General features: G+C 36.8%; 1 protein-coding gene across 1 annotated transcript in view; it reads right to left on the minus strand.

Moving 5' to 3' along the window:
• Nucleotides 1-14,755, minus strand: part of LOC125246445 (thyrotropin-releasing hormone-degrading ectoenzyme-like) — a 166,174-nt gene that overhangs the window by 76,456 nt on the left and 74,963 nt on the right. The window contains exon 5 of the mRNA XM_048157387.1: nt 9,152-9,265. Within this exon, the coding sequence (XP_048013344.1) occupies nt 9,152-9,265 (114 nt within the window). The remainder of the gene's footprint in view (nt 1-9,151; nt 9,266-14,755) is intronic.

Consider the following 14,755-nt stretch of genomic DNA (forward strand, 5'->3'; position numbering starts at 1 on the left):
CTTTTTGAAATTAGTGTCCTAATTTCTCAGGCTATTTATATCATCACTTAAGTGGTCTTGTAGAAGAGAACAGTTTTTGTCTTATTAGTATTTCCTGATGGACAGTCGCTTTAAAGTCCAGACCAGACTAATATGAGCTTCACAGGCTAATGTAAATACTATGTCTATAGAGAGTGACATATTTGTTGATCCTGGAACAACATTCCAAGCAACCATCAGATATGTGGGACAAGTTTACAGTTTATGTCAAGTTTGGGCTTACAACCAGGGTGAGGTGCTTCTACATCAGTGTTATTCACCTATCATTTCCCTCTGATTTTAGGAATAAGTTATGGGTAGGGTTAGGTTTAACGGTAGGGATAGGATTAGGCCTAAAATTTTGGACAGAAATGATGTTCCAGGATCAACAAAATATGTTGAGGAACATGTTTTACATGGCAAAATCATTTGACCGTATATATATAGATGGAATCAATATATGCGAATGAGCCGAGTGAATGTGAATACAGAGAAACAGAGAAAGACAGGGAGAGAACAGCTGGTCGATTTTATGCGAGTCACGTAAGTGGGCACTATAAAATGAGTGCCATGAGAAGAGCTTCCATCTGGCCCATATGTCCTCTCAACAAGGTGTTTACGTCCAATGATACTTCATTTAGATCCTGCTTATTAACGTCTCAACATCATCACCTGAAGTTTCTTACTGATTAACCACTTTAAGATCACAGCGGTGTTCAAGTCAGCAGCTTTGGAGCAATGCATGATGGGTAACCAAACCTCGCTAAGAGCTTCTGAAGCATGACGGATGTGAGAAAGAGGAGGAAAGCCAACAGTCCAGTATATGAGCAGGTGAAGGATCTATAGGCTGTTTTAATGACCTATTAATGACTCTTGTCAAATCCATTCCCACATTTCTCTGTGCATTTGTGAGTTTTCAGTCCTGGTTTAGACTCCTTTTCCTTGAAATGTGCAATATTATCCAAATTGTGGAAGGGGAATGCTTAGAGACAAAGCTTATCGGATGAGAAAGACCCAATTGCTCCCTGAAATGATGTTCCCTAAATGGTCTCTCTGCTTGGCCGATGCCCCATAACCAAGGTGGCTTGGAGCAGAGAGGTATGAAATACTGGGACAGACGAGACGGGAAGGTCATTATGTGAATGAGAATGTGAGTGTGTGAGCAGAAAGCACACAAGTATTAAACAAAGGATCTGTATTGACATTTATCTTACTCAAATTAGACAAATAAATAAAAATGTGCTTTAGCCGTCAGCACTTACACTTAGCATATACCGTGTACACTATGTTCAGACTAAGACATATCAGGTCTGAGTGATGAACACACACTAATCTTCACACTAGCTCATGATAAAACTAAACACAGTAAGTGAATCATAATGAGCAGAAGATTCAAACAGATTCAGAACTGCGAATTCATAATAAAGACAGCTAACAGGGAACATTCTCATCACTGTAAACACTAAATCTCAAAAACACTAATTGGTTCAAGTAGGACAAACATAAATTAAACAAATTAGTTCAGTCAAATGAACTTTTATAGCACCTTTTCTTTCAAGTTCACAGAACTGATATATTTTAAGTAAACTGAACTGTTTCATTGTTTTGAGTTTTGTGAACTTATTTCTTTTAATTTAGATGAACTTAAAGGTGCCCTAGATTCAAAATTTGAATTTACCTCGGCATAGTTAAATAAAAAGAGTTCAGTACATGGAAAAAACATACAGTGAGTCTCAAACTCCATTGTTTACTCCTTCTTATATAAATCTCATTTGTTTAAAAGACCTCCGAAGAACAGGCGAATCACAACATAACACAGACTGTTACGTAACAGTCGGGATCATTAATATGTACGCCCCCAATATTTGCATATGCCAGTCCATGATCGAGGCATTACACAAGGGCAGGCAGTATTAACGTCTGGATGTGCAGAGCTGAATCAACAGACTAGGTAAGCAAGCAAGGACAATAGCGAAAAATGGCAGATGGAGCAATAATAACTGACATGATCCATGATAACATGATATTTTTAGTGATTTTTGTAAATTGTCTTTCTAAATGTTTCGTTAGCATGTTGCTAATGTACTGTTAAATGTGGTTAAAGTTACCATCATTTCTTACTGTATTCACGAGACAAGAGCCGTCGCTATTTTCATTTTTAAACACTTGCAGTCTGTATAATGCATAAACACAACTTCATTCTTTATAAATCTCTGCAACAGTGTAGCATTAGCCGTTAGCCACGGAGCACAGCCTCAAACTCATTCAGAATCGATGTAAACATCAAAATAAACACTTTACTTAAGCGATTAGACAAGCTGCATGACGAACACTTTGTAAAGATCCATTTTGAGGGTTATATTAGCTGTTTGAACTTTTTTATGTTGTTTAAGGCAAGCGCGAGCTCTTGGGGCGTAGAGCACGAGAATTAAAGGGCCACACACCCTGAATCGGCTCATTTCTAATTATGCCCCAAAATAGGCAGTTAAAAAAATGAATTAAAAAAAAATCTATGGGGTATTTTGAGCTGAAACTTTACAGACACATTCAGGGGACACCTTAGACTTATATTACATTTTTTTTTTTAAAAGTTCTAGGGCACCTTTAAGTTTAACTGGAACTGGGCTGGGATTTGTATTTCCCAGCATGCTTAGCCTATGGTACTTGAAATGGAGAGTAAATGCTAGATAATGTATGTTATATGTTCTTTTGTACAATATTAAGGTTAAGTGGGAGATTTAGTAGTGATTAATGTTTTGTTATGCTAATTTAGAAGAGTTTCTGTTAATGTGGGTTTTTGGAGAGTTACCATCATGGTGACAAGTGGTGCATTAGGCTTGGTTTAAGAGAAAAGTATTGCTGCACTCATTTAGCAAGTGCTCTACTATGATATTGTTAACATGTTAGCAAATTAGCATTTTCTGAATTAGCTTGTTATAACTAGCTAAGTTTACACTAAAAAAAATGTTCACATTGAGATTACATGATAATTTTAAGTTACATGTAGAAGTAGTGTACTCAAACATTTCAAGTTAAGAATAATTAAATAAAAATCTGCCAATTTTGCTTACTTAAACTTTAAATTTCTTAACTTAAACGATTCTGAGGAAACTGATTTTCCTCAGTTTTTTTGAGTTTTGCCAACTTATTTGGGTTTATAGTGCAGAAATTTACTAACGTTTTGGCAATTTTTATAATAAGTTATGAACATTCTTCCAGTAACGTTCATAGAACGTTTGTTCAAAGTTATCTGGTCTTCTCAAAACATTATCACAAAACGTTATCTATACATTGTTCATGGAACATTTTTTCTGAAACATTTTAGTTGGACGTTCATATAACATTTTTTAAATGTTGCTGCTTATTTCAGAATATTCAGAGAACATTCAAAAGTAATGTTACCATAATGTTTGCAAAATGAATGACATTTTGAACATTCAGAGAGCATGTTGGCAAAACGATTTTAGAACATATTTTTGTTAGCTGGGGACCATCAGTATCACCAAAATTGGAAAACTTTTACATTTTTGTTGTGCAGATGACATACTTATTTCATTTTATGAGTGAAGCTTCAAGTGCATCACAATTGCAGCATTACAGATGACTGTAACTGGAGTAGAATAGCATAATACTAACACCATTACACTCAAACAAACCTTGTCCTTGTATCATTTTATCAGGTTGCTTTTTCAGTAACACCTAAAAATGGATTTTACTATGGAATGTAAGTGATACACAGACATTAAGCAGTTAACAAACAAATAAATTAGTTATCATAATGTATGCTACTTATGCTACATGAATTAAACTGATGGTCTAATATACTGATATCCAGATCCTCATGAGGAGAATGGCCTTCAGAAGAACTGTAGGATTGCATAATTCTTCAAAAAGAAGTTTTAAAGGTGGAAGTCCTGTTCTCGTCGTGACTAGAAATTCCCATAAAATATTAATAATGTTCAGATATAGTGACTCGAGAAGTCTTTGAAGGTGTTTGACTTCCTCCTGGTGTTCACAAACACTCCTGGATCTATTTATCATCCTATAATGCAGGAATATCACGAGATGATATTGTGTTTGGCGCACCTGGTCTGGTCAAATAGCCTCATAATTCTTGGCTGTTATACAACCATTCAGAGCATCACTGAACCTATTGACTGTCTTTCTCCAAACGTGAACCCATCTGGATGGAGGAAATGGATGTGGATGAATCATTAGACCATGAATCTTTTTTTACATTGCACTTTGTTTATGGGAGTTTCGAATTTGTGCTCTAGATTAAATGCGCCAGCCTTGAATTCAAGTGTTTTGTCAATGGCAGCTTTGGCACAGATTCCAGCTCTGTGAAGCTCTGCAGTAAATTAGCAGTTTTTGATCAGACTGACACAGAGGTGTGTAACTCAAAAAAACTACACTCAAAAAAAAAGAAAGAAAAAAAGAAAATAGATTTTTTTTTTATGCTGTTCACTTTATTTAAAGGTGCCATCGAACGTTTTTTTTACAAGATGTAATATAAGTCTAAGGTGTCGCCTGAATGTGTCTGTGAAGTTTCAGCTCAAAATACCCCATAGATTTTTTTTAAATAATTTTTTTAACTGCCTATTTTGAGGCATAATTAGAAATGCGCCGATTTAGGGCTGCTGCCCCTTTAATTGCTTGTGCTCTCCGCCCCCCAGAGCTCTCGACTTTATCATTGCATAAACAAAGTTTACACAGCTAATATAACCCTCAAAATGGATCTTAACAAAAGTGTTCATCATGCAGCATGTCTAATTGCGTAAGTACAGTGTTTATTTGGATGTTTACATTTGATTCTGAATGAGTTTGAGGCTATATGCTTCGTGTCTAATGGCTTATGCTACACTGTTGGAGAGATTTATAAAGAATGAAGTTGTGTTTATGAATTATACAGACTGCAAGTGTTTAAAAATGAAAATAGCGACAGCTCTTGTCTCCTTGAATACAGTAATAAACGATGGTAACTTTAACCACATTTAACAGTAGATTAGCAACATGCTAACAAAACATTTAGAAAGACAATTTACAAATATCACTAAAAATATCATGATATCATGGATCATGTCAGTTATTATCGCTCCATCTGCCATTTTTCGCTATTGTCCTTGCTTGCTTACCTAGTCTGATGATTCAGCTGTGCACATCCAGACATTAATGCTGGCTGCCCTTGTGTAATGCCTCGATCATGGGCTGGCATATGCAAATATTGGGGGCGTACATATTAATGATCCTGTTACGTAACAGTCGGTGTTATGTTGAGATTCACCTGTTTTCCAGAGGTCTTTTAAACAAATGAGATTTATATAAGAAGGAGGAAACAATGGAGTTTGAGACTCACTGTATGTCATTTCCATGTACTGAACTCTTGTTATTCAACTATGCCGAGGTAAATTCAATTTTCAATTCGATAGCACCTTTAAACAACCTATTTTGATTCAACACCATTGCATTAGGTTTCTGGTTCAAATGTAATTGCTTCATGTTAAATTGACTTTTTTTTAACAATTACTTTTTGACTTAACTTGATGTTTTCATATTAAAATTAACATATTTCAATCAAGTAAACCCAACAGGACTTTCACTTCCCATCATGCTTTGCAAAGGGGCTGAATTGGGAGAGTAAATGTTGAAATAAAATGTTATATTAAGCAGTTTTTAGCAAGATGAGAAAATTGAGATATTTTTTAATGTTTACTGTTCTATTATGTTGGTATTTAAAAGTTTGTTATATTAATAGTTTTGGAGTACTTGTATTGTGCTTGGGTTGAGGACCTGCTAACAAAATTTCAATACTTACTTTAATAATAAAGTATTCACTATGGTAGTGCTCTGGATGAAACCAGTATCACTTCTAGACTGCCAACACAGAACATCACATCACAAAAGTTACACTGCCCTTCAAAAGTTTGGAAACACCCTAGAAAAGTGGGGTTTTGGACAATATTGGCGTGAATCCTTTTTAATTTGTGATAATTTTGCACTGATAAGGGACAACGCAAACTACAAAAACATATTTTATTATATAAACAGTTTATACATAGAAAAAAAATTACATTTTCGATTCATCAAAATATCCACCATTAGCATCTGACTTAAACTGGGTTCTAATTGGTTCATTGTATTCTAAACTTAATTGTTGAAGCTATTAAGGTGTGCTGACCCAAAAATCTTTTACAAACCTGGGCCAAGTTTAAACCAGTAACCAGGCATCACAGCTGGCAAAGGGGCATGTCTGACTTTGACATGTATATATTGCCATTATTATGGAATCAAAATGAAAATTATTATTGCTGGTCTTCAATGATAATATCAAGTTACTGTAATGTATTTGCACCAAAAAATGATAAGGGGTGTTTCCAAACTTTTGGAGGGCAGTGTATGAAAATCATAAGACTAAACAAAAAGCATTTATTGTAGGATTATTTGTAAAAATCATTTTATATGAAAACTATTAATTTTATTTCAACTAATTCATTCATTCAAGTTCAATGAACACAAATGATTCTAGTCAGTTTAACAAGGATGATTCTATTGCGTTTTACTTGTTTCAATCATGTGGAACCACTGTCCATGATTGAATTGAGTTGGTTGGACATAAATATTTTACATAGATTCTTCCTTAGTCAGATGTGTTGTCACAACTCAATGATTTTGCATAGATTTAAAATAAACCTTTAATGTTAATAAAAACTAAGTTGGTTGCGTGGAACCACTGTCCATAATTGACTTGGGTTAGTTTAAAGTATCATTTTTTGGAGTGTAATAATGTAGTTTGTCTTTTCCCATGAATAATATTTGCAAATTGTATAGTAATTTTTGCAAACTAAGAATATTTAAACACATTGTTCAGAACACATTACAAGCTTGTGGTGCTGTAATATTATTTCACAGCTCTGATAATTGATTGAACATCTGGAGAAGACTACATATAGACTGAAGTTTCATTAAAACAGCAAAATATGATGGCATAAGCACCGGTTGCTGTGGCAATGCAGCAGGACTGAAAAATAGAGGCGTGTGATAACAGAGCTCAACACTATTAGATATGACTCTTTCTGCACATGAACTCAAACTCAAACTGTGCTCATAATAACCATTAAAACTGTTGGAACAATTTGTTTTTACAAGCTCATAATGAACCAGTCTCTGCATGCCTCCATTGAGCCCACTAATATACTGACAGCTAGTAAGATCAAATGCATACTTTGTCATTGTAAATCATTGTCATTTGAGCTACCCAGAAAGAAACTTTGAGACTAAAATACAAATTTAAATAGTATTATTTGTTTGTTTGTGTTTCAATTTTAGTAAATCCTAATTTTACTTTTTAAAAGATTCTATTTTTGTTTTTTTGCCACTTCTAGTCAGAAATGTTAAAGAAAGCACAAGAAATGATAGAAGAAGACCAGATTCACATCGACCATGGTTCAACAATTTCAACAACTACAAAAGCATTGAACTAAATACCTGTTAAGGAAAGTGACTATAAACTTTAAAGGTGCCCTAGATTCAAAAATTGAATTTACCTTGGCATAGTTAAATAACAAGAGTTCAGTACATGGAAAAGACATACAGTGAGTCTCAAACACCAGTGTTTCCTCCTTCTTATATAAATCTCATTTGTTTAAAAGACCTCTGAAGAACAGGCGAATCTCAACATAACACCGACTGTTACGTAACAGTCGGGGTGTACGCCCCAATATTTGCATATGCCAGCCCATGTTCCCAACATTATGAAAGGCATTAAACAAGGGCAGAACGTCTGGATGTGCACAGCTGAATCATCAGGCTAGGTAAGCAAGGAAGGACAATAGCAAAAAATGGCAGATGGAGCAATAATAACTGACATGATCCATGATAACATGATATTTTTAGTGATATTTGTAAATTGTCTTTCTAAATGTTTCATTAGCATGTTGCTAATGTACTGTTAAATGTGGTTAAAGTTACCATTGTTTCTTACTGTATTCATGGAGACAAGAGCCATCTCTATTTTCATTTTTAAACACTTGCAGTCTGTATAATTCATAAACACAACTTCATTCTTTATAAATCTCTCCAACAGTGTAGCATTAGCCGTTAGCCACGGAGCATATAGCCTCAAACTCATTCAGAATCAAATGTAAACATCCAAATAAATACCATACTTACGCGATTAGACAAGCTGCATGACGAACACTTTGTAAAGATCCATTTTGAGGGTTATATTAGCTGTTTGAACTTTTTTTTTTATGTTGTTTAAGGCAAGCGAGAGCTCTTGGGGCGTGGAACACGAGATTTAAAGGGCAACACACCCTGAATCGGCTCATTTCTAATTATGCCCCAAAATAGGCAGTTAAAAAAAATTAATTAAAAAAAATCTATGGGGTATTTTGAGCTGAAACTTCACAGACACATTCAGGGGACACCTTAGACTTATATTACAGCTTAAAAAAAAAAAAGTTCTAGGGCACCTTTAACATCTCTCTTGGACGACTTGCAGCGAGAACTAACAATACTTTTTTTAGAGTGATGTTACTGGTCATGCTGAGTGACACTGACCAGGTAGCAGTGACTGGCATACAGTGATACAATTACATTCTGACAGTTGACTGACCCAATACTGAGAAATCACTGGACAGAGCAACTCAACCCACAGAGAGACACACACACACAAAAATCTGTACCTGGCAAGAAATAGCCAAACAACTGAAAATTGCCTTCTGTTGTTTTATTTGATATGAAACAGATTAAATAAGACATAAATGTCCATAAAATTTGGTCTTGAGAGACTGTTTTCAACATTTAACAGGCAGAATTGAGCAATCAAAGTATAGCACTCAAATGCACTGCCAGAGAATTGTTGTTTTCTGCTTAACTGAATCTTGGCACAAAAAGAAATGCTCAAGATCTTGTGAGTGTGAAAAGCATTACAGATTTGCTCTTATTTGAAGAGATTCAGATATCTGAATAGCATGAAAACTATCAAAATTATCTCTGTATAGAGTGTATGTATGCACATTATGAGACAAATGTGTTGTTTCACATCACTTTTTTTTCCCATTCAAAGTTATGTATGATTCATTGAATGAAATGAACCCAATATTACAGTGCTCACTACTGAGCAACAACTCACCATGTTCCACTTTGGAAAGAGGAAATCAGTTCCGATGTACTCGAAATAATGAGCGAATCCTTCCTTCAGCCAAACATCCTCCCACCAAACTGGTGTGACTAGATCCCCGAACCACTAGAAGAGAAGAAATGAACCATCAATCATCAACCGAGAAACAGAGTGACCATTACAAAGATCGATTTCATGTTCACTTGCGAAGAATTATGACAAACTTTTATACAACAAAAGTGTTTTTGAGTAAACTGAAAGCAAACTTTATTTGGACAAACCATCAGGAAAAATATACACTCTCCTATTCATCCAATATCTGCAAAAGGATATTACAGTACATCTGGTGGCAAACACGGTTTATTAGAAAAGTCCAATACAGAAGAAAAATAACTCTCTTCCTTCAGAAGTAGAAGTTCAAACAAACACTTCTAATAAACAGTTGCACTCTGGTTCAACAGAAAAGTTGTTCACAAATGGCTTCACAGAACATTGAAAACCAACTATGATTAACGACACAACAATCAATTACCTACAGTTACACAATTAAAAACACATTTTTCTGTTTCACAGCATTCATATCTGGGTGCTCCGCCAAGGACACCGTAAATGAACAGAAAAGAGAAAAATAAGGATTCGATTATGAAACGTCCCATCTGGAAGGTAGAAAGTATTCAAATGACCCCTGCCATTGTGAGCAGATGACAGTGAGCAAAACAGGGCTATTGACTGGAAAAGATGCAACATTGCAGTTGTAAATGGGCTGGATATTTTCCACAGGCTCAAGCAGGTGTGCTACTGAATGCCGGATCTCATTGTTGCAACACACAAACCTCTGTGGGAGTCGTGCCTCTTTCATCCGAACGTGACATCATTACAGCAGCTGACGGGACGTTCATCTGTGACTTAGACACACGGACTGATAGCAGAGCCACAGCGTGGAGAGAAACAGCTGTTATACTCTCAAAGGAACTCTCGGCTAGTCACACTTCAAGTGGCTTCCCAAAGGTCTAGTGACTTTTTCTGAACCTCTTCTGATTTGTCAGATGTTTTGATGCTAATGACAGTGAACCAGGACGGTGAGTCACATCACGTCATTTATTGTGTTTAAAAAGACAGAAGCTGCAGAGCAAATGGATTGGTACAGTCAAATACAGATAGCTCAACAACACTAATATGCCAATGAACAGTATGAACCATGAGACACTCACTCAATTACGCATTCAAAAATGTCTGTGAGACGAAAGCTGAAACTTTTGGCAAAAAAAGAGTTCACTGTGTACCTCTATACTGCAGCATACAAATTATATTTGAGGCAGGAGAAAACCTTCAACTGCATCATTAAAAAACAACCTTAAGACATGAAACTCACCAAAGCAGCTGAGATTCGCTCTGAAGAGTCATACTGACATGAAGCCTTCAACCAAACTGGCAGTCTTGTATATAGTAAATGGCTAAAAATTAAGTGTAAATGTCCTTTATTGAAATTTAACAAAGAGGTTCAGACAAGGTCATTGTCTTCTCATCTGGAAAACCACAAGAAAGAAGTCCTGAAGCTATATTGTAGTACAAGTTCAAATGTTATATGGCCCATAGGATCAAACCTGCATCTCCTGCACAAGGACCATAGTCTAACGTTATTCCATACGTATTCGACCTACGTCTAAAAAAATCGTTAACTTCCGCGACGTAGTATAAAATGACATGACGTTCTATGCTACGCCATGATGTACTACGCTATGTCCTATGGTATACCCTTAATTTGAACCCCCTGGAAATGCATTTTATGATCGATGGATGCACTTTTTTGGGCTTCAAAATCTCATCCCCTAATCACTACCATTATAAGAGCCAGGATATTTTTAATATAGGAACTCTTATTGTGTTTGGCTGAAAGACGAAAGTCATATAGACCTAGGATGGCTTGAGGGTTAGTAAATTATGGGGTGATTTTCATTTTTGTGTGAACTATCCCTTTAAGCAAAATTCAAGTATATTTTTCAAGTATACTTTCTTATAATTACACTAATATGAATGTACTACTAGTAGTTGTAAGTAAACTATTTCAATACTTTCTGTGGATAAATTGGCTTACTTTTTGTTTATAAAAGTTTACTTTTAAGTGTACTATGGATATTTAAATGTTGATTATAAACATATCTCATTCAATACTGCAAAGTATCTACACTGCTCAAAAAACAAAAATATCATGCTGGATATTTATACTGATATGGACTGGGTAATGTGTTAGGAGCGAAAAGATGCCACATCATTTGATGGAAATGAAAATTATCAACCTACAGAGGACTAAATTCAAAGACACCCTGAAAATCAAAGTGAAAAAATGATGCAGCAGGCTAGTCTATTTTGCTGAAATTTCATTGCAGCAACTCAAAATGGTACTCAGTAGTTTGAAAGGCCCCCACGTGCTTGTATGCATGCCTGACAACATCGGGGCATGCTCCTAATGAGACGACGGATGGTGTCCCGGGGTATTTCCTCCCAGATCTGGACCAGGGCATCACTGAGCTCCTGGACAGTCTGAGGTGCAACCTGGCAGAGTCGGATGGACCGAAACATAATGTCCCAGAGGTGTTCTATTGGATTTAGGTCAGATTAGCGTGGGGGCCATTCAATGGTATCAGTTCCTTCATCCTCCAGGAACTGCCTGCATACTCTCGCCACATGGGGCTGGGCAATGTTGTGCACCAGGAGGAACCCAGTATCCGCTGCACCAGTGTAGGGTCTGACAATGGGTCCAAGGATTTCATCCTGATAATTAATGGCAGTCAGGGTGCCATTGTCTAGCCTGTAGAGGTCTGTGTGTCCCTTCATGGAAATGCCTCCCCAGACCATCACTGACCCACCACCAAACCGGTCATGCTGAACGATGTTACAGGTAGCATAAAGTTCTTCACGGCTTCTCCAGACCCTTTCACGTCTGTCACGTGCTCAGGGTGAACCTGCCCTCATCTGAAAAGCACAGGGCGCCAGTGGCAGACCTGCCAATTCTGGTGTTCAATGGCAAATTCCAATCGAGCTCCATGGTGCCGGGCAGTGAGCACAGGGCCCACTAGAGGAGGTTGGGCCCTCAGGCCACCCTCATGAAATCCGTTTCTGATTGTTTGATCAGAGACATTCACACCAGTGGCCTGCTGGAGGTCATTTTGTAGGGCTCTGGCAGTGCTCATCCTGTTCCTCCTTGCACAAAGGAGCAGATACCGGTCCTGCTGATGGGTTAGGGACCTTCTACGGCCCTGTCCAGCTCTCCTAGAGAAACTGCCTGTCTCCTGAAATCTCCTCCATGCTCTTGAGACTGTGCTGGGACACACAGGAATCCTTCTGGCAATGGCACATATTGATGTTCCATCCTTGAAGAGTTGGACTGCCTGTGCAACCTCTGTAGGGTCCAGGTATCACCTCATGCATTTGGGGGTCGTCTTATTGTTTCCCATCTAGTGCACCTGTTGTTAATTTCATTAACACCAAAGCAGCGGAAACTGATTAACAACCCCCTCTGCTACTGAACTGACCAGATCAATATCCCAGGAGTTTAACTGACTTGATGCTATTCTCTGATTAAAAAGTAGATGAGTGTAAGATAACTTTTTGTTTTCCGCTTAACACCATGTTGAAAATCACACTCTACTGGAATGATCCATGAACATGAACAGTTAATGACTGTACAGCCTTTCAACTCAGTCACTTATGGGGTTCAGTTTCAGTGAGGATGTGTCCTTAAAGCAGCTGCCTGTATAGACAGTAGACACTAGGTTTTGGAACAGAGCCGTTATCACACTACAGTACCTGTCTGCACTAATAAAACAAACATGACTGTTTATCCTGTTCAAATTTGAATCTCAGTAAATCTGAACTAGAACTAGAAATTGCTCTAAATCACAATAAGAGAATCTGAAACCCTCTGTTTAGAGTGACAAAATTCATTTATTTGTCCGAATTCAGAGTGAGAGTGTGAAATCCCCAATTTCACATGTGTTTATGGATGCTGTCTTTTATAAATGAGCAGAGAGTAAAACACCAGCCAACAGACATGAGTCATTTAGACAAGACTCAGTTTCACTGACAGATTTATCCTCATGTGTAACTCGTATTTAATGTCTAACTATGTTTAAAGCAACTGTGATAAGATGTATGTGACGAATGAGAACCGAAGCCTCACTCTCCAAACAAATTCATATCCAGAGGGCAGAATGTAACCTCTCCAATCTGTGGGAAAATAAGAAACTCAACATCAGCGGCATCGGCCTCTATTAGGTTTATGTTATTGCCTGAATAACTGCGTATGAATGACCGCAGCAGCATCATTTAATTCTGAGAGGCTAAAATGAGATGAGAAATGAACAGTGATTGAGCTTTTGTGACATATAAACCCCATTGCTGGCGGCGGCAAATCTGCTAACAATCCGCTGCTACACTATATGACATTAAAATGAGTCCAGGAGAGTCCACAGGACAAAGCTATACAATTGCAAACAGTGCCTGTCGTCCACTAATCAATTCTCTGCAGGCAGTCAGCGTGAGCAACGAGATACAAATGTGATTTATAAGAAGCCGGCACTTTGCCACCAGCTCGAGTTATTAGTACGCAGACAGACTATTAATGTATGACAAAATACGTGCTGGATGAGGACTGATCTAATGCTTTCAAATGAAGGAGCCAATCAATATTTCAGATGAGCATAAGCTCCGCCCACTCTTATGATCTGAGGTAATTTACAGTGGAAAATAATTAGCAGTGTGCTATTTAACTCTATATGAAATATGATGGGCATGAGACTGAAACAGAAAAACAGTTTGAATAGAAAATGGAAGTCTTAATTAAAAACATAAAGATGAGCAGAAGCTCCAGAGAGCTGCGACACAAAAGGGTGAAACAGCCTGCGGTGAATTCAAAAATGTGTGACGCTAATCTCTGTCTTTTATTCTCTCTGTCTCTCCTTCTTTCTCTTATTCATAAGTAAGCACACTTACATATGCACACACTTGTGTTTAAAGCTTAAATGACACATGCTTTCAATGTTTAATATGACATCTAACATTATAGCATCAACACACTGCCATGACAATTCATAACTATTTTATGTTTTGGCACATTTTTTTTATATATATATATATATATATATATATATATATATATATATATATATATATATATATATATATATAGTTCTAGCCTCCACTGCAGCTTCTTTTCAATTATTAATGATTATAAAATTAAATTTCATGAATTTCAGCTCTAAATACGCACAATATTGCTGTTTCTGAAATAATATCATGATTTCATGCTCCTTGTGAGAGTGTTTTACTGTATAAGGTTCAGACTGAGTTCAGACAGAGCTGTATTATCTGTGCAGAAATGAGAGATGAGGGGATTGTTTTCTGCTCCCTAAAAATAAAACAAAAACAAGAAAACAAACAAAAAGAAAAGAGGAAAGAACTGCAGACATGCTGTTTCATACCACACATTGAGCTTTGAGCTAGGACATAATGCAAAACTGTGATTCAGCAGCAAATGAGGAAGACTATGAATCCAGAACAATACTGGAGAGAGCAGAACATCTCCAACATGCTCATCAATAATCCTCCATAACAAAA

The sequence above is a fragment of the Megalobrama amblycephala genome, linkage group LG14, assembly GCF_018812025.1.
Source record: "Megalobrama amblycephala isolate DHTTF-2021 linkage group LG14, ASM1881202v1, whole genome shotgun sequence".
Classification (NCBI taxonomy): domain Eukaryota; kingdom Metazoa; phylum Chordata; class Actinopteri; order Cypriniformes; family Xenocyprididae; genus Megalobrama; species Megalobrama amblycephala.